At 35.0% G+C, this 20,509-nt stretch overlaps 2 protein-coding genes and 1 long non-coding RNA gene across 3 annotated transcripts; 1 reads left to right on the top strand and 2 right to left on the bottom strand.

Annotated features, from left to right (window-relative positions):
* Positions 1–4,043: 4,043 nt before the first annotated feature.
* On the bottom strand, positions 4,044–8,258 carry LOC116733269 (butyrophilin subfamily 2 member A2-like). Its single transcript, XM_032584061.1, has 6 exons — positions 8,002–8,258; positions 7,057–7,145; positions 5,918–6,259; positions 5,068–5,355; positions 4,874–4,993; positions 4,044–4,743 (listed from the first exon to the last, which is right to left on the bottom strand). The coding sequence occupies exons 1-6, from the start codon at positions 8,013–8,015 to the stop codon at positions 4,268–4,270; spliced, it is 1,329 nt and encodes a 442-aa protein (XP_032439952.1). The 5' UTR covers positions 8,016–8,258; the 3' UTR covers positions 4,044–4,267.
* A 973-nt stretch (positions 8,259–9,231) lies between these two features.
* LOC116733315 (calcium-binding and coiled-coil domain-containing protein 2-like) lies at positions 9,232–11,704 on the bottom strand. The gene is made up of 4 exons (XM_032584120.1): positions 11,659–11,704; positions 11,128–11,256; positions 10,396–10,500; positions 9,232–10,049 (listed from the first exon to the last, which is right to left on the bottom strand). The coding sequence occupies exons 2-4, from the start codon at positions 11,234–11,236 to the stop codon at positions 9,697–9,699; spliced, it is 567 nt and encodes a 188-aa protein (XP_032440011.1). The 5' UTR covers positions 11,237–11,256; positions 11,659–11,704; the 3' UTR covers positions 9,232–9,696.
* Positions 11,705–17,522: 5,818 nt separating this feature from the next.
* Positions 17,523–20,508, top strand: LOC116732204 (uncharacterized). Its single transcript, XR_004341735.1, has 3 exons — positions 17,523–17,725; positions 17,818–17,877; positions 18,281–20,508. It is a non-coding gene; the product is annotated as an uncharacterized LOC116732204 (long non-coding RNA).
* Position 20,509: the final 1 nt, after the last annotated feature.

Here is a 20,509-nt window from a genome sequence, read left to right as displayed (position 1 = left end):
CTGCCCTTTGTCACCGATTCTGTTCATCACTTTCATGGACAGAATTTCTAGGCGCAGCCAAGGTGTTGAGGGGATCCGATTTGGTGGCCTTAGGATCTCATCTCTGCTTTTTGCAGACGATGTGGTCCTTTTGGCTTCATCAGATCGTGATCTGCAGCTCTCGCTGGAGCGGTTCGCAGCCGAGTGTGAAGCGGCCGGGATGAGGATCAGTGCCTCCAAATCCGAGGCCATGGTCTTGAGCCGGAAAAGGGTAGAGTGCCTTCTCCGGGTCAGGGGGGGTGTCCTGCCCCAAGTGGAGGAGTTTAAGTATCTCGGGATCTTGTTCACGAATGGGGGAAGAAGGGAGCGGGAGATCGACAGGCGGATTGGCGCAGCGTCTGCTGTCAAGCGGGCGCTGTACCGGTCCGTCGTGGTGAAGAGAGAGCTGAGCCAAAAAGCGAAGCTCTCGATTTACCGGTCGATCTACGTTCCCACCCTCATCTATGGTCATGAGCTTTGGGTCATGACCGAAAGAACGAGATCGCGGATACAAGCGGCCGAAATGGGTTTTCTCCGTAGGGTGGCTGGGCTCTCCCTTAGAGATAGGGTGAGAAGCTCAGTCATCCGGGAGGGACTCAGAGTAGAGCCGCTGCTCCTTCACATCGAGAGGAGCCAGTTGAGGTGGCTCGGGCATCTGGTCAGGATGCCTCCTGGACGCCTCCCTGGTGAGGTGTTCCGGGCACGTCCCACCGGGAGGAGGCCCCGGGGAAGACCCAGGACACGCTGGAGGGACTATGTCTCTCGGCTGGCCTGGGAACGCCTCGGGATTCCCCCGGAGGAGCTAGAAGAAGTGGCTGGGGAGAGGGAAGTCTGGGCCTCCCTTCTGAAGCTGCTACCCCCGCGACCCGACCTCGGATAAGCGGAAGAAGATGGATGGATGGATGGATGGTTTAATGCCTAATTGCTTTTTTTTTGTTCATGCACAACATTTCCATAACAGATGTAAAAAAGCTTCACTCTGGAAGCTAATTAGTCCAACAACAAATACCTTCCTTGGTGTCCGACTCAGTGTTTGTGGCTTCAGTCCTCCTTCTGTCCTCCTGTCCTGATTGGTTGGACTGTGAGTCGCTAAACTGATTATTGGACATTCTTATGGAGAAACCTTATAGGCACAAGAACACACACAGGTGTTTAGATTCAGGTGTTTGTCAGATACACTGAAAAGATTGCTACTGAAAACATTTTGTATTTCCAACAATGTCATAACTGTTATAATTATATATACATGTGTTGTTTGTTGCTGCAGTTTCTTGGTTCTGTCATTTCTCTTTCTGCAGATCTAGAGGCAGATTTCTATCAACTTGACTTGTTCTCTCTCCTCTACTATTTCATTTCCATTTAAACATTTTCTCCACCTTTTCGTCTTTCTTTTTTCTTTTCTTTTCATCTCTGGGTTCATTACATTTGAAACAAACCCAAAACAAATTCTAATAAAATTTAATATGTATATCAAGTGGAGCATCTTGGCCAAAGCCTTAATGTTCGGCTTGTGAAAGTAAATCTGTTGGGCTTTAGTTTGGCACTCAGATATGGAAAAAAGAAACTTTACTTTCTTATTAAGAATGCCGGGTTAACTCTCCTGGACATGGTGTTTGCAAACATTTAGTGTCTGAACAACAAAGCAGATGAATAAGAGATATCAAGCTGCTTAAAAATCTATCAAAAAATATCATATTTTTTTAAAAAAAAGAACAATTACAGACACATATCTTAGGAAATATGTGTCCAAGGAAGATTGGATCAAAAACAGGAGCAAAATTAATACATAATTTTCTGTGTTAATCTCCAGCTATTTTGTTCAACAGAAAAGTAAAAACAACTAATCCTTAACATATTACCTTTATGAAACTAAACTAGGTTGTTTAGTTATTTTTCTAATAAAAAAACAAACTATTCTATGTGAAGCAGAAATTATTCTGATTTCATTTAAATGTAAAATATGACCTATCTTGATTATGTACAAATACAATGGTTTTCAAAAGTAAAGTAAATTAGACAAAGTGGATTCCTAACTTTAGTAGTTAAAGAGATAAACTTTTGAATCAAATTAAGAAATCAAACATTAATAAATCTTACCTGTTGTGTTCAGCGTCAAACCAAATCCACTTAGTTCACATCAGAGGTCCAAGAGCAACAGAGCCAAGATCCTGTTACATAGAAAATGGTTGAATTGTCCTGCTTTACAAAGGTTGACACAACAGCCTTTAGTCTGCAGCGTTGCTTTATCTACTGTCATTAAAGCCAAAGGATCAAATGTTTTCAGGGTTGATGCCCTATGAACCTGCCAGAGAAAAACACGATGGCAGTAATTCAACTGAGATTAACTATTGGTTTCATATCAAAATACAACAGGGCAGCATTTATCTGCTGCAGGCAAGATAAGGCCTGCATTGTTTCACAACACTGCTGTTACCATGGAAACATCACCAGTCTATCACAACGCCATCTCCACACCTTAGAGCAGTTCAGAAAGAATAAGTTTCCTGATGTACTTTGGACTGTGGAAGGAAGTTGAACCTGGAAAACATGAACAGGTGGAGAATCTGAGCTCCACTCATGACAGCAAGATGATTTATGAACAACCAGAGTTCTGAGAACCTGCAATGAGACCAGCTTGAAATACAGCAGAAACAGTAATTATAAAATTACAAAAAGTCAGTAAATACCGTCAGTTTATCAGAAAAAATCAAAACGGCTTATGAACTAGATAGAGACAAGAATATTTATTATTTTTTAATAAATACATAAATATGTATTTATTAAAATATTTATAAATAAATATGCTTTTTAATTTCTTTTAAATTGCTGGTCATTTAAAACCAAATAACAGGATTTTAGATAAGTTAAATTAGATTTTATTTTAAGCTGACCAGAGTAAATCTGAAGAAGCAGCTGTTGATTTATTACACCTGTTGATTTATTACAGCTGTTGATTTATTACAGCTGTTTGTGAACGGTTACTCCAGAGTTTCAAGAACTGATTTGCATATGATGTTGAGAATAAATAATTATGTTTTCCTCTATCTCTTTTAGCTACGAAAAATCTTTTTAGCTATTACATGAGCAAAAAGCTATAGATAAAATAAATAACATGTATGTTTAGGGAAAAACCCTCTTTAGTCCGTAGACAGAAGCTAACAAATGGAATATAAAATTGTTGCTTGATGCCATTTTACTCTGCTTGCTCATAAGGATAGCATGAACTATGGAAAATTATTTGGTATTAATAAATTAATTCATGAATTCAACTCACTGACTCCTCTTCAACCTCATACATAAAGAACCTGATGGAGAACAGATAATTCTCTGAACACTGATTAGAAATATTCATATCATCATAAAAAAACAGGTTCAATCCCCATAACTCTGTGAATGTCCAACTATTTTCCACTTTCTGCATGTTGTTAGAAGACAACATTCAATATAAACCTCCAATTAACAGCTTTTAATTTTTACTGAACTAAAAGAAAAGCTAAAATTATTCTACACTGATGTGAAAAAGTAAAGATGAAGTAAAACAATAAAGTTCAGAATTTTCTTTTCCCCGTGATTTTATCAAAGATTATAAGAATGACGGATGAGGCTTTGTGATGGTGAAAAAACATTAAGATTTAAATATTGATATAAAAAACAACAGGATGTTATGTTTATTAAAAAAATGATTAAAGCTCCATAAGTATAATAAACATTATTTTAGAATGAACTGTTTAATTTCTAATAACAGCCACATTTTACATGTTTCATTTCTGAGTATCTCATCAATGATAGGACAAACAGTCAGTGGAATACAGAATATGATTTATTTGTTATTACAAAGAAAAAATATTGAAAAAATAAACATTATTTAAACATTTAAACCACCTGTGTGCTTATTCAGTATAAATCAAATTACACAAAAATGTCATTGATTTATTTTCAGATATATTTCATGAGTTTTTTCATTTATTTTAGTAAATAAAAAGTTTATAAAGCTGAAAGAAAAATAGATTTTACACATATGTTTTCACTATGTTTGTCCTCCGAGTTTCCAGCAGTTTTTTCACCTGTCAGATTAAATCCACATCTAAACTTTCTTTAGTGTTTCAGTGATAGAAAAGTTTCAGTGTTTTCAGTAAATCTGCTGAGTTTGAACCTGTTGAAACTTTTCTTTTATCAAGATGTTGCAGAATAAATGAAAACTTCATTTATTTCTGTCTCATGAGTGACATCAAATTTACTCCTGTGTCTCTTATTGATCAAGTTGTTTGTTTATTTCCTTTAGATGGTTTTCTATCTCCTGTTTTCTTTCCTCCAGCTTGTTAATTTCATCGTTTGTTTTCTTTATTAGTTTATCTGTCATAAGTCCGACCTCTTGATGACCTTGCTTTCTCTTAGTCAGTTTCTCTTTGCTCTCTGTTATAATTTCCTTCAGTTTTAAGTATCCTTGTGCTTTTTTTTCTGTCATGTTCCCCGTCTGGTTTACTTCCTCATCAACAGCCTTAAACTTCTTCTCATCTTCATCAATCATTTTTGCTGTCTCCTCCGTTTGATCATCAAATAGTTTTTTCTGCTCCTCTAGTTCCTCTGACATCTCCTTTAACACATTAATCTGCTGATCAATTATTTTCTGTTCCTTCTTGCTCTTTTTTTGCTCCTCCTCTAGTTTTGCTGCTGTAATGAGGTTCTTTTGCTCTTCATTGATTTTCTTTGTTAACTTTTTCTTTTCTGTAGAAACAAAAAGAGAATTCAGATGAAGATTGTTAGTGCAGCAGTTCCTACACAAAGAATGAAAATTGTTTTTCTTTAAGATTGTAAAAGTTTATTATTTTTCTACATATACATAAAACACACTCACTCTTTTGGTTTTGTTTCTTCATCCAAATAAGAAAAGCGACTCCAAGAACAAACATGACGACTAAAATCACATTGAAGCTGATAGAAACGGAGCAGCTGGACTCATTCATGAAGAAATCGTCTGAAACACGACCAAACAGAACCGTTACTGAAATAACTAAAGTGTTTACTGATCAAAATGTTTTGGTTTCCTACCTGGAACATGAATGTGTGTCTCTCTGCTCTGGTTGATGTCTCTCTGTTGGACTCTGCAGGTAAAGTTGTTGTAGTTTCTCTTCTCTACAGTCACTCTGCTGCTAACAGTGTAAACACCATCAGGATCTGGGCTTTTCTCTGCAGGTCCAGCAGACATGATGTTTCCGTCTCCGTCCAGCCAGAACAGCTCAGGTTCTGGATACCAGCCTGCAGCGCTGCAGTCCAGCTTCACTCCAGCAGAGCTTTTATCCAGTCCTGATAAACTGATTCCAGGTGAGGAGACGGAGCCTGATGGTGACAGAACAGGTAAACTATTTAGTAAAAATATATTCTGAAAGGTTTTAGAGTCACATTTCTTAGGAATCATTTATTGATCACCAACTGGAAACAGTTTAGAGCTTAATATTGATTGATAGTTTAAAGGTTTTACTGTTTGTGTTTAGTGATTTAAATTACTAATATTCTTCTTTTTATCATTAAAATACTTCCAGCATAATTTCTTTCTACTTTATGTTTTTTCTATGGTCGTTCTGCTCTAACACTTTCCATGGTGACAGAAAGTGACTCAAACAAAATCCAGTTTTAAATAGACCAGTTAGCAACACTGTTGTTCCTGTAATTGTGTTGTAAATCTTTGTAGATAAACTGTAACAACTTCCACGTTTATTATTTGCCTTTTTTTAGTTAACGAGGCTTTCCTTATTTTATCTTCTTACTGATCCAAACCATTTGAAACCCAACATTAAGTTGCCTTTGTTAAAAATATATCTCAGTGTGAACCTGTTTGGTTTTAATAAGACTGTAAACCAGGCCTGGTAAGATAAATACACTTATTGTTTGGTTTACTCACCAACAAGAAGAGCGATAAAGTATTCTGTTTTCTCTTTTGGGTTGTAACATCTGTATCTTCCGTTGTCAGAGTGTCTCACATCAGACAGTTTCAGTGAAAGGTTTCCGTCCTTCAGTTTGTCATTGAACAGTGACGTTCTTCCCTTGAAGACTTTGTTTTGGTCGGCTAAATATTCCTTCTGGTTGTGCCAAACATGAACAAATCTGGGTTTTAGGTCTGGCCTCCCCCACTCCACCGTAAACTGAGAAAGGTCCAGAGGAGGATCCACATGACACGGCAGGACGACGTCTTCACCAGGCATCGCTCTGATCGTCTGAGACAAATCCGCCTCCTGCGACTGACCTGAGAGACAAAACATTTAATATTTCAAGATGTATTTTTCCTCTGTTAGATGTAACTAGTAACAAATTCTCATAAGCAAATACATTTTCTGCATATTCCATCCAAACGTGGACATTTTAAATCCAGTTTTGACTTCATTATGTCTAAAGCCTATATAAGTCATATAAGTTCCTACATGAAAAATCTGTTACATTAGCAACAAAATATAAATACCATATAAGCTGGATTGGCTTTAAGGAGGCTGGGGTTCAGTGACAAATTCTAATTATTTAAACATAGTTCGTGTCAATATTGAGTGTTTTTCTGTAGCCAACAATTTTTCAACTGTTTCTTTTATATCAACTGGCTAACTGCATAATCAGTGCTTTTTTGAAGAGACAGATGTTTTCAGAGAAGTTTCCCAGATCTTAAATTACATTGGCAATAATAGTCATTATTATTGCAAATAATAATTTGCAATAAATTATTATTGCAAATTAATAATAATTATTATTAATTTGAGATAATATGCTATAATCTCAGCATATTATTGCAAATAATAATGACTCCCATGGGAGAGTGGTAATGAGAGAGTGTCAACTGAAGACATAGATCAAGACTTTACAAGGATTTGTGATGAATAGTGCTGGAGACTCCATTACGTTTCCGTAACTTACATACCAGCTCCTGCTTAATAAACTTAATTAGACCTGCATGCCTGTCCAGTCTAAATAAAGTCTGAATCTTTCTTTATGAAAATAAATTTCTCCCCAAGTCCATGTCTGAAACCTGAATCCTTATTCCTGTAAAGAAGTTACCTTCATTGAGGTGAATCAAAATAAGTAAGCTGATAAAGAGTCCAGAAATGAATCCATCTCCGTTGTGAATCATCTTGGAGACACAGAAACTGAAACACACAGACATAAATTTAAAGCTTGGGAATATATTTACTAACAAACAATGTGAAAATATTATTGATTTATTATTTTTCATGAATTTGACAACATTTCTAAACTTTACACGGCTGCATATGAGTTAAGTGTACGGCCACAATTTCTTTGACAATTTTTATTCATCATTGTTTCAAACAGCAATGCTGAAACAATGACTAAGAAAAATATAAAATAACTGCAGCTCCGCTGTATTTAAGGGAATCACTAGCAGCAGGTGAGGCCGTTGATTTAGAAAACAGAGACACCAGGTCTTCAAATATACAGGAAAATAAAAATAAGTTCTTCCTTCCACTTTAAACATCACATCAAGAATGTTTTAACAAGCATGAATTTGGCTGCTAAAAGAAAACATTTTTCTCCTTAAGGAAGGAAGAATAAAATTATGTCTCTTAGCAGGTAAGACAAAAATATAGATGTCTGGTTACAATAAACATTAACATTATTTAGATTTAAGGTGTTTTAATCACCCAAAGTAAAGACCTGATCCTGGTTTATAAACCGTGTTTGGATCCAATAGGTTCTCTGCTAAAAATAAAAACCAGAAATAAACATGACTGGATGGATGTGAATAAGTTTGGGTCAAACCTTGATGACAGTAGAGACTGATAGTCATACAGAAAATGTCTAATTCAACATGTTGAAGCAGAAAGTCGTCCTGAAAACTGCCGTGATTTTACTGCCAGCTACAGAAACTTACATTTTTCTATTTATTAAAAACAAGCTTCACATTGTACTATTAGTGTATGTAAGTAGATAAGAAGCTATGAGAAACAACAATAAGAAATGAGAGAATAAAATTAATGAAAATACCTTTTTAGTAACATTCTTGTTTTCTCTTTTCTCTGCGAGTTTCGTGGTCAAAGTCCTCAGAATGAAGATGTTTCAGTAAAGATGTTCTCACGTTAGATATGAACATTAGTTCATATTAAATTAACTAATACAAAATCTTTTAAATTAATTTTTAGGCCAAATAGAAATCATGCTAACCCTGATCATCTTCTGTAGCGATGTGAAACCAAACCCTCCGGAAAATATCTTCCAGTTTCACACCAGGATTCCCCGCCTGGATATTGTTTTATTACTGCGAAGAGTTAAACCTGGTTAATATTTATCATAACGTTCAATCAATCTGAAAATGAAAGAGTGAAGTTTATGTATGTTTAACACATATACTGAAACTTTAACAGCAATCTGGGCATAATGGTATTAAAAATGTATTAATGTAATATTTTCAAGTTTATGTTTGGGATAAAAAGATGGTTTTGATTCCAACATTTTGCAGAGGCTCATAATTCTGTAGTTAATATTTAACCCCTTCCAGAGGAAAGACTAAAGTCTGACCCACCACACCTTATAGTGTGGAGCTCAAAATACTCTCCACAGAATAAACTGCAATACATAGTTTACTTAAAAGTACAAGAAATTACACACATTATATTTTTGTCTTTCTAATTATATTATTTCTAATAACTTTTTAGTATAGCAAACACCTTTTGACTTTTTCTGATGCCCATTTTCTTCATCTACTTTAGTAATTTACTTGGAAAAAACGGCTACTTTCTAGTTTCTGCACCAGACTTGCTGCAAAGTCTCCTGTCCTGAACGCTCCATCAAAATGGCGACTGGCCTTTTTTAAATGGTTCAGGACATTTAATGCTACACCCTGGGTATCATAACTATATCTTTTTGTGAAAACTTGCTAAGATAATTATTGTTCTTATGTTCTCCCAAAACAAAGATAAGATTTGTTAAAATTTCAAAAATAATCTACCAGCTCTAAATGCTGAACAGGAAAGGAAATAAATCTGAAAAAGTGAAAAGGTAACAGCAGTCTGAGATCTGAATGTGCCTCCATGATCTCTTCATTACTGAGGCAGGTTTAGTGCTCTGCCTCCAAGCTGTGGGAATGTGTCTGTAGTTCAGAGCTGCAAAGCATCTGAACCACAGACATGAACACAGTGGTTCCTACTGAGGCACAAGAACTTTAAGGTGTCCACAGCTCTGGACCTCTCACCAAACTTAAATGGACTTGTTGACTTTTTATTATTTTTATTCAATACAGACATTTGCACATTGAAAAGTACACAATTCCTAGTGTGGAGTTTCTTTGTTTATTTATGTTTTTATTACAAAGAACATTAAAAATCACAATAGTTAATTTCAAGAAATAGATCTGAAACTTAAACCAATTAAATCAACTAATACTGACAGACCTAAATGATAATAATAAAATCCAATTGATCAAAACTAGGGAGGGATGGATGGATGGATGGATGGATGGATGGATGGATGGATGGATGGATGGATGGATGGATGGATGTCGGTTCCATTCAGAAAACAAAGGTGGTTTTTGCTGTTTACCTTGTCTGAATTGGATTTAATATTTTTTTCTAAAAACAATTTTAATTCCAGGAAGACTCAGAAAGTAAAATAACAATTATTGTTAATATAATAGTTTTTCTGTAGTTGTTGTTAGTTATAGCATGATCTTCTCTAGATGCTGTTTTAAACATCCTCCTCTTTATCTGTTTGTGTCTCTATCAGCATCTCTATCGGTTCCAGCAGTTTCTCTGTGTTTAATATCTGCCTTTCACAATGTTTCTTGTTCTCATCCAGTTTCCACTGAGACTTCAGGAGATCCTCCTTTCTTCTTAATAACGACTCTTTGTCCTCAGTATTTTCTCCCTCTGTTATTTTAGTTTCCTCTGACTGAAGCTCTTTTTTATTTTTCTCGCTTTCATTCTCAACTTCTCTACGTTTTTCCTCAAGTTGATGTTTCTGGTTCTCCAGTTCTCCTTTCACGTTTTTCATTGTGGTTTGTAGTTTATCATTTTTCTTCTTTAGATCAGAATTCTCACCTGTTGCCAAAAAACATTCAAATTGTAATACCACTCAAACAACATGTCATACAAAACACACAATAATTTGATTTATTTTTTCTCTGATCTGTATTAAATTTTATATTTAATGCTTAAATATAAATTAAATGAAACTTAATGCTGAATTTAAGTTCAGCATTAACAGAATTAGCAGGATGATGCTATCCTGTTGAAATGTAACATGATAGCATTTTAATAACCATTTTTAAACTACAAAATATTTTTCATAAATACAGATTTTGAATTGTATCTACTTTTACCTCCAGAAACAACTAAATGTTCTAAATGTAACTCTTTTAATCTGCAAGTTGTTATTTGACTTCACCTTGTATTTTCTCCAGTTTCCCCTTCAGCTCATTATTTTCTGTATTTAACTGCTTCTTGTCATGTTGTAGTTGTTTTATTGATCTCTGCAGCTCAACATTCTCACCTGTTGGCAAAAAGGTTATTACATATTTTAATACCACATAAACCAGCTGTGATTAAATCATGCACACATCCAGCAGCTTTTGAACTTCCTCTGCTTCTGCATTAAACTGCATTTTGCACAACAAAACGTTACAATTCATTCAGATAAAAGGTGCTGAGGGATTTGGTTCTGTAGTATTTGATTTTCTTTATTCTTCACCAACTCCTCCATGTTCAGATGCTGATGAGGAACAATTTTCTTTTTTGACTCTAAATTCACCTGGAATGCAGGTTTTTTTTATGAATTTCTTTTTTTTTTATTTAAAATGTATTTGTTTTATTTTTGTGAGGTGACCTTAAGTGCCCTGAAAGCCCCTTTTAAATAAAATATATAATTATTATTACTATAAATACTTATTCTGCTACAAACAAGGATTTTTTCAATAGATATCTTCAATAAGTACTCACAGTTAGGTAGTACTGTCTGAGAGACTTAAATAACATCCTACGCTTTCACAAGAAATTGTATTCAAATACATTATTTTAAATTAATTGACCCAAATCATAAATCTTATCAAATCACATGAATGCATAAATTCTTTATTAGCAGTATTTGCTATGTTATTACTAATAAATGACAATAACTTACGTCTGTATGTCCAGTAGAGAGCAGCAGAAACAGCCACTCCAGAAATGATCACAATGGTTCGATTTGATTTGATCAGATCGAAACAGGCTGGAGCCCAAATGAAATACATTGGGACTGTCTTGTTATTACCTAAAAAACAAAAAAATAAACTTCACAATCACAAACCACATCATCAAAACCTGTTCAAAGGATCTATTATTTCCTGATGAGCACAAGTCATGTGTGCAAGCCAAAGTTAACTTGACTTTTAAGTTAACTTGGTTTGTGTTCAAGTACTTTTGGAAAAACTAGAATATCTACTGTTATTCTGTAACCACATAAAACTTAAAAATATATCTTAAGCACTTGCAGAAAGAAACCACTCTACATTCATAAAAATGCAACACATTATTCTCATAATCTAGCAAATGAAAAATGTTTTCATTTAAATATATGAAGTTTTTCATAAAGTCAAAGTAAATTACTTAGCAAACAGACTAAATAATCATCTGAATAATGTTTGAAAAGAACATTTACATTAGATAAACTCACCGGGAGGATGCGTGCTGCTTGAGTTCACCTCAGACTGCAGTAAACACTGAAGGGTCAAAGTTCTGCTATAAATGAATCGGTTTTAAATGTGTGGTTAGCACACCTTTTTCTTTTTTTGATGCTGTAAACCTGCAGTCCAAACTTGGTGTATTCTGAAAAACAATCATGAAATGCAAGATTATACTTTATTTTTTTCATGTATCTGAAATGTTTTTTTAGTATTGCAGGTACAACAAAGAACAAAGAAATGCTTTCTTGTTGACTTCAAAGTTCAGCATGACCTTATCTGAGCCTGACTGGGACAAACGTTATAGCAGCAATTAAACCTTTATTTAATCTGGTCTCTAAAACAACAATTATTAGCTTTTGAAGTTTGTAAAGTAGTGGCTACAGCGGGTCATCTGTCCTGGGATGGACTTCTTGCTGTGGTCAGGTGCTAAATGTCCTCTGCCTTCCTGTCCCTGGTTGATGTTCTGTGTCTCTGTTGCACCATAAAGGCCATCTCTGCATCCATCTGTTAGTTCCTATAGGTCATTAGCTGCATTTCTATTAATTTATAAAACTCTGCAAATTGAAATTACAAAAATAAATTTGCCTAATTGAAACACACCAATTTTGAAAAAGCTCACTTTAAAATGTTTTTGGGCTAAGATCAGGTGGTTTTCCAGCTTTATCTAAACAGATGTATTTCACAAAACTGCAAATGTATTTTGCATCATGTGATCAACAGCCAGAGGCCACTGGCAAAAACTACGAACAAAACAACACAAAGTAATAGGAGGATGATGGTTTGTTTGTGGTGTTTTTGGATATTATGCAGTCGGCTCCACCAGAGCGCTAACAGCATCACAGTTCATAAAAGCTGTGTGTTATTCCAAAATGTTGAACTCAATGCTCTTCTGTAAAACCAACAACTACAATTTACCCAAAACGTAGCATATGTAGCCGCTCCCAAGTAGAGGAGACTCGTCGCTCCAACACAAGGATAAGACGCTGATGTCTCCTCTGACTGGCTGATAGATGATGAGCGCTAAAACCATGGCTAAATTATGAATATATCTCATGTAACTGTTTAGATCTGTTTTTACAGAACATTTTATCAACTTAGTGATGCATGAAAAAGCTTATTCTTGTGTGAGGTGTGGGGGAGTTGTCCCATCAGACCGTCAATTCCCAAAACAACATTTCAGTTTAAGAGCCAAAACCAAAAACGCAGCCAAGAAAAGGGAGAAGTTTCCAAAAATATTTATTAAAAAATCACAATAAGATGGTTTTGAAGTGGTCCTGTTTAGATCTGGTTGCACTGGTGGGTCTGGAACACAAAGCAGAGATGAGTGTCATCACTGAATGACAACCAGGGAAAACAAAATGGAGATTTAGCAGGAACAGAGGATTCACAAAATCCTTCAAGGCTTCAGAGATGTTCAATGAAAACTGAGATTATTGCATCCACCATTAAATTTTGTGTGGTCCAAAAACAGTCCAGGGTCACAGAAAGGTCAAGAAAAGATAACGTCAAACAGGGAAACATGAAACCAGAGAACAATCAGTAAAATGTGGCGTCCAGTTATATTCAGTCTTTCTGATTTCATACTGGAGCAACATTTTGAACATTATAGCTCTATTAGTTTTGGACATCTAGATGTTTCACTTCACACTGATTGGAGAATATGTGTGAACAATGCTTCTTAAGAAAAATACTGTAGAGGGCAGCATGGAGCTGTTTTCAGAGAGCTCCTCTCTGTTCACTTAATTAACAATATGGATTTCACTTTTCATCACAGGAAAATTCAAAACTCCAACTACATTTGTCTGGATTATCATAAAACAGACGGCAAGTCAGTAATATTTCAGTCACTGCTGAACATTTCTATCTCCTCCTCTGTCAGCATCAGTGATCATCCAGACAGGAAGAGGAAGTTGTGAGCTGCATGTGACCTCGGTGTGAATGTGAGACATTTGTCAGTCAGCATCAAGCATCATGGAGGTCACAGCTCTCTGCATCCAAATATGTAAGTGTTTTTGTAACTTTTCATGCTGGTGCAGTGTAAGTTTGGATTCATCAGTTTGTTATGTCTCTGCAGGGATGAGCGTGTTTTCTCTGCTGTCCACCACGTCTGCTCACAGCTTCTCTGGTGAGCAGGAAACTATTTTAAAAATGTTTTTATATTACAAACAGTTGTTTGTTGTTCTTTGGAAATAGTTTGAAGTATTTCAAATTGCTGCAGATAAAATCCAGCTGAAATCTGTAGTTCATAAATAAATTGAAGTCATCAAAGCTGCCTTTCTAGATGTGCCCTTACTGTTGTTTTTAAAGATTTACATTACTATCTGTAGTGTATGTTATTAATTTATCCACATATTCCACGACAGATTTTCCTATTGTCTCTCCTGATCAACTTCAGTTCTTTGAGTACATCTCCAGTGTCTCTGTAAGCTGTCCCATGGACAAACACATGAATGCATGGAGAGTGATGAGAAAACTTTACAAAATGAGTCTAACAAATACTGAAGTCTACTGCAACCCAGCTCCATCCTGCACAATGGAAACCTTTGAAAAACACAGTGGAGAATACTGGTGTGAAAATGATGAGGGGGAACGAAGCCGTACTCTCAACATCTCTATCACAGGTCTTATTACACAATGGGCTTTTCAAAATGTTTAAAATGCAAAAAAAATAATGTATCATTAACATCTTCTAATAAATATGGTGGAATTTGGTACTCAAATCAGCAAAAAATAATAAAAAAATATTTTACTGTCCTCATCACATTCCTCAGATGGTCCAGTGATCCTCAAATTTACGGCGCAACCCGTGAAGGAAGGATCTGATGTGATTCTTCATTGCATTAACAAGAAGAAAGAGCAACAGACACAAATAGGTGATTTCTACAAAGATGGTCAGTTCTTTCAAACCAACTATGAAGAAGTCCTGACACTTCAGAATGTCTCCAAGTCTGATGAAGGATTCTACAAATGTAACATTCCTGGAGTTGGAGCCTCTGCAGAAAGCTGGCTGTCTGTCGTCAAACCAGGAAATGGTAAATAGATCTTACTGGTTTATGACTGGATTGTTTTTGTTCTTTGGATCTTTTGTTTATTTTCAACATACCAAATAGAATCTGTTCAAATTTATAAGTATATAAATAAGTGATTCTTGAGAAGAGGGACAACCCAGGTCCTATGGATAAAGCACAAAATTTGAATAAAATATAATTTAACACAAAATATATATATTTTCAAATATCTGACCAAACTAACCTGGGCCATGTGAGCACAACAATGTATATTTTCCTGGTGTTTGCTGAATATTTTTTATTTTAAACTTTGTAGTAGGTGGGTGGTCTCTTTAAAATCAATTGTCCTGGAGCAAAACTCAATACATTATAATAGTTTAAAACAATTAAAGGAATACTAAGATAATATATCATGACAATTATGTATAAGTATTCAAATAAGTATTTTTAATTCAGTAAAATGAATTAAAAATCATTTTTATATATTTTCCAACTCAATTGAAATTTGTCCCAAGTTTTTGTCAACACCGTCAGACATAAAAAAAAAAAAAATCAGGCATTATTGGAGGGCATCAGAACTTCTGAGGACCCCATGACCTCTTCCTTCCTCTTCCTTTGCTAACAGGGCTAAGCAGCTCTGGTTAGCTTATGTTATTCTTATTTTTTTCTTCTGTTTTATTCCTACGTTGTTCGTCACAACCATGATGTGTCAACAGCATAACTGACCATTTATAAAATTTTGATGAAGTTTAGTGGAATAAATGCTTAATTTTGATATAATGTAAAGACTTCATGGATCTGATGAGCTACAATATGGCCTCCTTCAGAATAACATCATATAAATTGAGGTAGTTTGGCATTTTGTCAACTCTATCAGAGTTTTTAACTGACAATGTGACTCTTTCAGTGATAGTGTTGACAAATCTCACTTAAATGTCCAGTTAATTCATTTTAATGTCTTTTACATAAATGGCATTACTTCACATGTATCAAGTTTTTCTTTTTACTCACTAGTTTGTCACCACTTTCAGTTCTGCGCCAACTCCATCATGCACTGTCAACTCCGTCAGATGGACTTTATGTTGTTTTTTGTTTTAAATATTTCTTTTGTTTCTTGAGAAGCATTTGTCTGTAAAACTTAGTAAAAATATCACTAATCGGGTCATTAAAAAATAATTTTATATTTATATTTGTCAGATGGTGATGAGAAAGTTCTAGGTCAGGTCCATTAAAAATGTAATTTAAAAAAAATGTTGCAACTGGGAGCCTTCACCTTAGCATCTTACATTTCCAAAATATTATTTGTCATATTTGTATACATAAGCTTGAGGAATCATATTTTTTTGAGAAAATTTAAACCCTTCTCAACAATCGCTGAAATAAATAAATATAAATGTCAAACAAGTAACGAAATATACTGTTGAAACCAGATATTTACAGACATTGAGTAAAAAGATATTTGTGCTTATTTTTCACTGTCTGAAGTAAAATCAGATAAAACTTCTCTTGTTTTAGGTCAGTCAGAATTACCAAAATATTTTTTTTTTGCTAAGTGACAAAAAACTTGGAGACTTTTTTGAATTCAGAAGTTTACATACAGGGATAGCATGTATCAGCTATAACTGTCTTTTAAAATATATGACTTGTGTTAAACGTATGAAGTTTCCTTCCCCAAACTTCTGATCGGTTAACTAACATATTTTGAGTTAATTTTAAGAACACCTGTGGAAGAATTTTAAGGTCCCACTTGAAACACTCTGCTTTCCGGTTTGACACAAGAGGAAGGGCAAAAGAAATCAGCCAAGATATCAGGAAGAGAATCGTGCAACTGCTCAAATCTGGTTCATTCCTGGGAAGGGTTATCTTCTGAAGTTATTTCAGCATGTAGTTTACAGGCTTACATTTAAATGCTTACACATACAGTATGTGTCACTATGCCAACGTACTCTGCAAACTGAAATATTTTAAACAAAATGGGGCACATTTATGACTTTTAACTATTGCATAATGGTGTAATACCACATTATTTTTTTCAGAATCTGATGTGAAGACTGAGCCTGTGCAGCAACAGACCCCTGTAATCACCATTCTGTTGTGCACCCTGGGTTCTTTATTCTTCTTGGTGATTGGACTGATTTTCTTCAAGAAGCAAAAAGGTACTGCTGAATGAAATATTTATTTTGAGTTTTTACACATTGTCTTTTTACCCAATCTGATTGGCTGAAGACAAAGATCTAGTGAAAAATTCACATTCAGCAATGATAAGGTGGGCCTTACAAGATGCATCTAAACACTTTTTCAGGATGAGCAGAAGATCCAAGAAAAAATATTTAGAGTTTTATTCAACATGACAATGATGCAAAACACCAACCCTGGTTATAAAATGACTCTGATCTCATGAAGCAGCTCTGTGCAAGGAAAAACATTTTCTTATTTCCCTGAGCGCTACCAATTTTGACCAAATATTTACCTGTGACCTTAGTTTTTGCCTAAGGTTTGGTCATTTCCCACTTGCCACAAGTGCAAAATTGCAAAATGTGTTCTCCTCTTTGTCAGTAAATTCTCTCTTCATCAGGGGTCACGTTAACAGAATATTTTCCATATTTGACCATTTAAAAAAAAGAGAAAATTTTGAAGCCCACCTGCCATTTTGACAGGTGGTAATTCATACCCGTGGCTCATGCTGATGGGGAGACATTTTCTCCCCATCTGCAATGTATTGCTTATGCACAGAATACATTGGTGGAGGCAACTAAAATCAATCAATTAAAAAATCCTTTCTGAATATTAGCTCTTCATCTGAGTCTGGGGGTCTGTACCTGAGGGTTTGGAACTTGATGGTTTGCTATAGCTGTTCCTAGAACTAAACTCTTCCAGACTGCAACGTTTAATCCATAAAAATATTTCACTAAAACTGTAGTACATAGAAATGGTGTAAGTTTGTAGCTTTTCTTTTTTCCATATTGCACTGCAGCCTTGAAACATGAGACCGTCACAGATCCAACCAGAGCTACTTATGCTGCTGTCAACAATCCAAGGAGGAGAAACGGTCAGTATTTTTTATTTTGTTAGTTTTTTTCCGTTTGCTGTTGTTCACATCTCTGTCAGACGGTTTCAGTTCCTGTGTCTTTAAATTCTCAGGTGGAGAAACCAGAACAGACGACCAAGTCACGTACGCGTCCATTGATATCAGACCGACAGGTACTTTCTATTGTAACGGCTTTTTTAATCAGCTCTGTGGTGAACCACCATGACGTCAGTCTAGTACTGTTTGATTTAGCACAGCAGCTCATATTCATATTTTCAGATGTGTGAGCTAAGGCACAGAGGAAAGTAATTTTAACTTGTCAGTTAAAAAAGCTACAAAATAAAAGCACGGGTTGAAACAATGGGCCCCTCAGGTTCCTCATTTAGACCACAACCACTGAGAGGAAACACACTAGAAAAATAAAAATGTTTCCGTAGCTCGATGTGACAGAGCTTAATTCTCTATATTTTATGATTAAATGTACACAGTTGCACCAAGTTACACAACCACAGTCTTAAGTCACAAATATTTACAAACCAAAACTTTACTCATTAATTTACTTTTCTTTCTTTTCAGGGCAGGAAGTTTGTACAGATCCCTTCAGACAATATTCAGAGGAACCAATCTATTCTCTTGTCAATAAATAATCTGCATGCCTTTTTCAAATAATACTTCAAGAAAACACCAGAAATGAGTAAATTCACAAAGTTACACTCATCTTGTCTCCTAAGCTTAGAAAATAATGAAGAACATAATGACTGACAATAATGAAGACAGACATTTATAAATGTTGATTGTTTCAAAATACAACTTCATGCAGTATTCAGTGGAACGTCCAATGTTTGTATTTGTGTAATTTGAAGTTATTTTTATGATCTGCTGAACATATTTTTTTTTTCAATCTCATTCAAGAGCATTTAAAAAAGAAAGAAAAGCAGTTTATAGTTGATTTTCATATATATCAATTCAAAGAAAAGTTTAATTATAGCAAGTATATGACTCTTAAGGTTTCAGCAGGTATTGGTGTATTTTTTTCTTCTTCTATGGTGTCATTGAAAAGTGGTTCCACTAAATTGAAGGGAAACTCTTTTGTTTCCACGAATGCGAGGCAATATTTTGGGAAGCGGGATTCTTTGCTCTTATATTGACCTGCACAGAATCGCTCACCAGATGAAAATTGGTTTCAGTTCTTTTTAAAAAAGTTCTCCACTATTAGATTTTTGTTCCACTTCCTGTGATGATGGAGATCTTCCATTATTGTGGTTTTAGGAGATGACCCCACTGTCATGAGATCAGTCCCCCAGATATTACAATTGATTATGAAAATATTATCAAAAGCAAAATTTTAGCAGAATTGTTGCAGAATATATAACATTTATATATGTTAGAAATACATTCAAATATAAAACAATATTTGAATTTTTAAAAAATGTCTGTTTAAAAGTGTGAAAATTAAGCGGATATAGATCTATAATAGATTTTCTTTTTGCATTATGAAAATCAATCTGTTCTCAGATCATATAAAACCAATCTGGAAAGGCGTACCTCAGGGCTCATCTTTAGCACCTCTCCTTTCTCTGTCAGAGTTTCTCATTCACTTCTCTGTCATCTCCAGCTAAATGCTGACATCAGTCTGATACTTTATGTATATGAGAAAACATCAGTTTAAACTATTTGGATTCATTTTAAACTATTTCAAAACTTGTTATATGGTGTGAAGTAGAGTCTTGATTAAGCTCACCTTTTGTTCTGTTACTTTTAACTATGGAAGAGGGCTGAATATTTACAGAAAGAAAAGATATATAGGTTTAAGACTCAATTACTGTGAAACTATTTTTCAATGTGAACTGCTAAACAAAGTTTACTCTGAAACTGAGACTGACATTGTGGAATCATTTTATTAAGTAGCCACTTTAACTATCTGAATTAAAGGAGGGAAAGACCCCCCCCCCACACACACACACACACACCCACACACACACACACACACACACACCCCTCCACACATCTGCTCTCTCAGGTGAAAACCACCTGACGTTTCCTGTGACTGAAGCTTCGCTGGATTCATCACTCAAAGCTTCTCTTTAGTGACATCTGGTGGCCAAGAATGTGATTAGCAGCTTCAGTCTGTAACTTAAAACAGCTGCATGATGATTGTTCACTTTGTAAAAGTGGGTTGAAAGCTTCAGTTTATTAATCATGTGTCAAATCTTTCTATTTGTGTTTGAACATGATATTGTAAAAAAGTTTTTGTATTTGTTAAAATAAAATCATTTTGATGAATAAATGCTCCTTGTTTGAATCATGATGTTTTCTGTCTGCTTGTGACAATTTACATTTCACTGGAATTGGACCAAAATTAATCTTTTACAATATATTTTTTGCTTATACTTATTTCATTCCTTGCTTGTTGAGTACTCAGCCTTTCTGAAAATTAGAGTTGACGTTTCAGTCTTCCTTGTTACTTTTAATCCTGAGACAGCTGTTAGCATAGCACCATCTGCTGGAAATAATAAAATGTTACAAGCACAGATTTAAAATTAATTATTGATTAAACCTTGCTGTCACTTCTTGTCATTTAATTGTCCTTCACCTGAACTAGTGTGGAATAAAACAGGTGAATCATAATCACTGCAAGTCTGAGCTGCTCCACACTGCCCCCTACTGTTTAAACAACTGATTCTCACTGACACAAAAATCTAGGATTATGTTTGTCCTTTACAGTGAGAATGTGGAAAAAAGAATACACCCAATAAACATTTGTTTTATAACATATTATTTTTTTAAAGGTCTGTCAGTGGAACA

The sequence above is a fragment of the Xiphophorus hellerii genome, chromosome 14 (genome assembly GCF_003331165.1).
Source record: "Xiphophorus hellerii strain 12219 chromosome 14, Xiphophorus_hellerii-4.1, whole genome shotgun sequence".
Lineage (NCBI taxonomy): Eukaryota > Metazoa > Chordata > Actinopteri > Cyprinodontiformes > Poeciliidae > Xiphophorus > Xiphophorus hellerii.
This window is presented reverse-complemented; position numbering and strand designations above follow the sequence as displayed.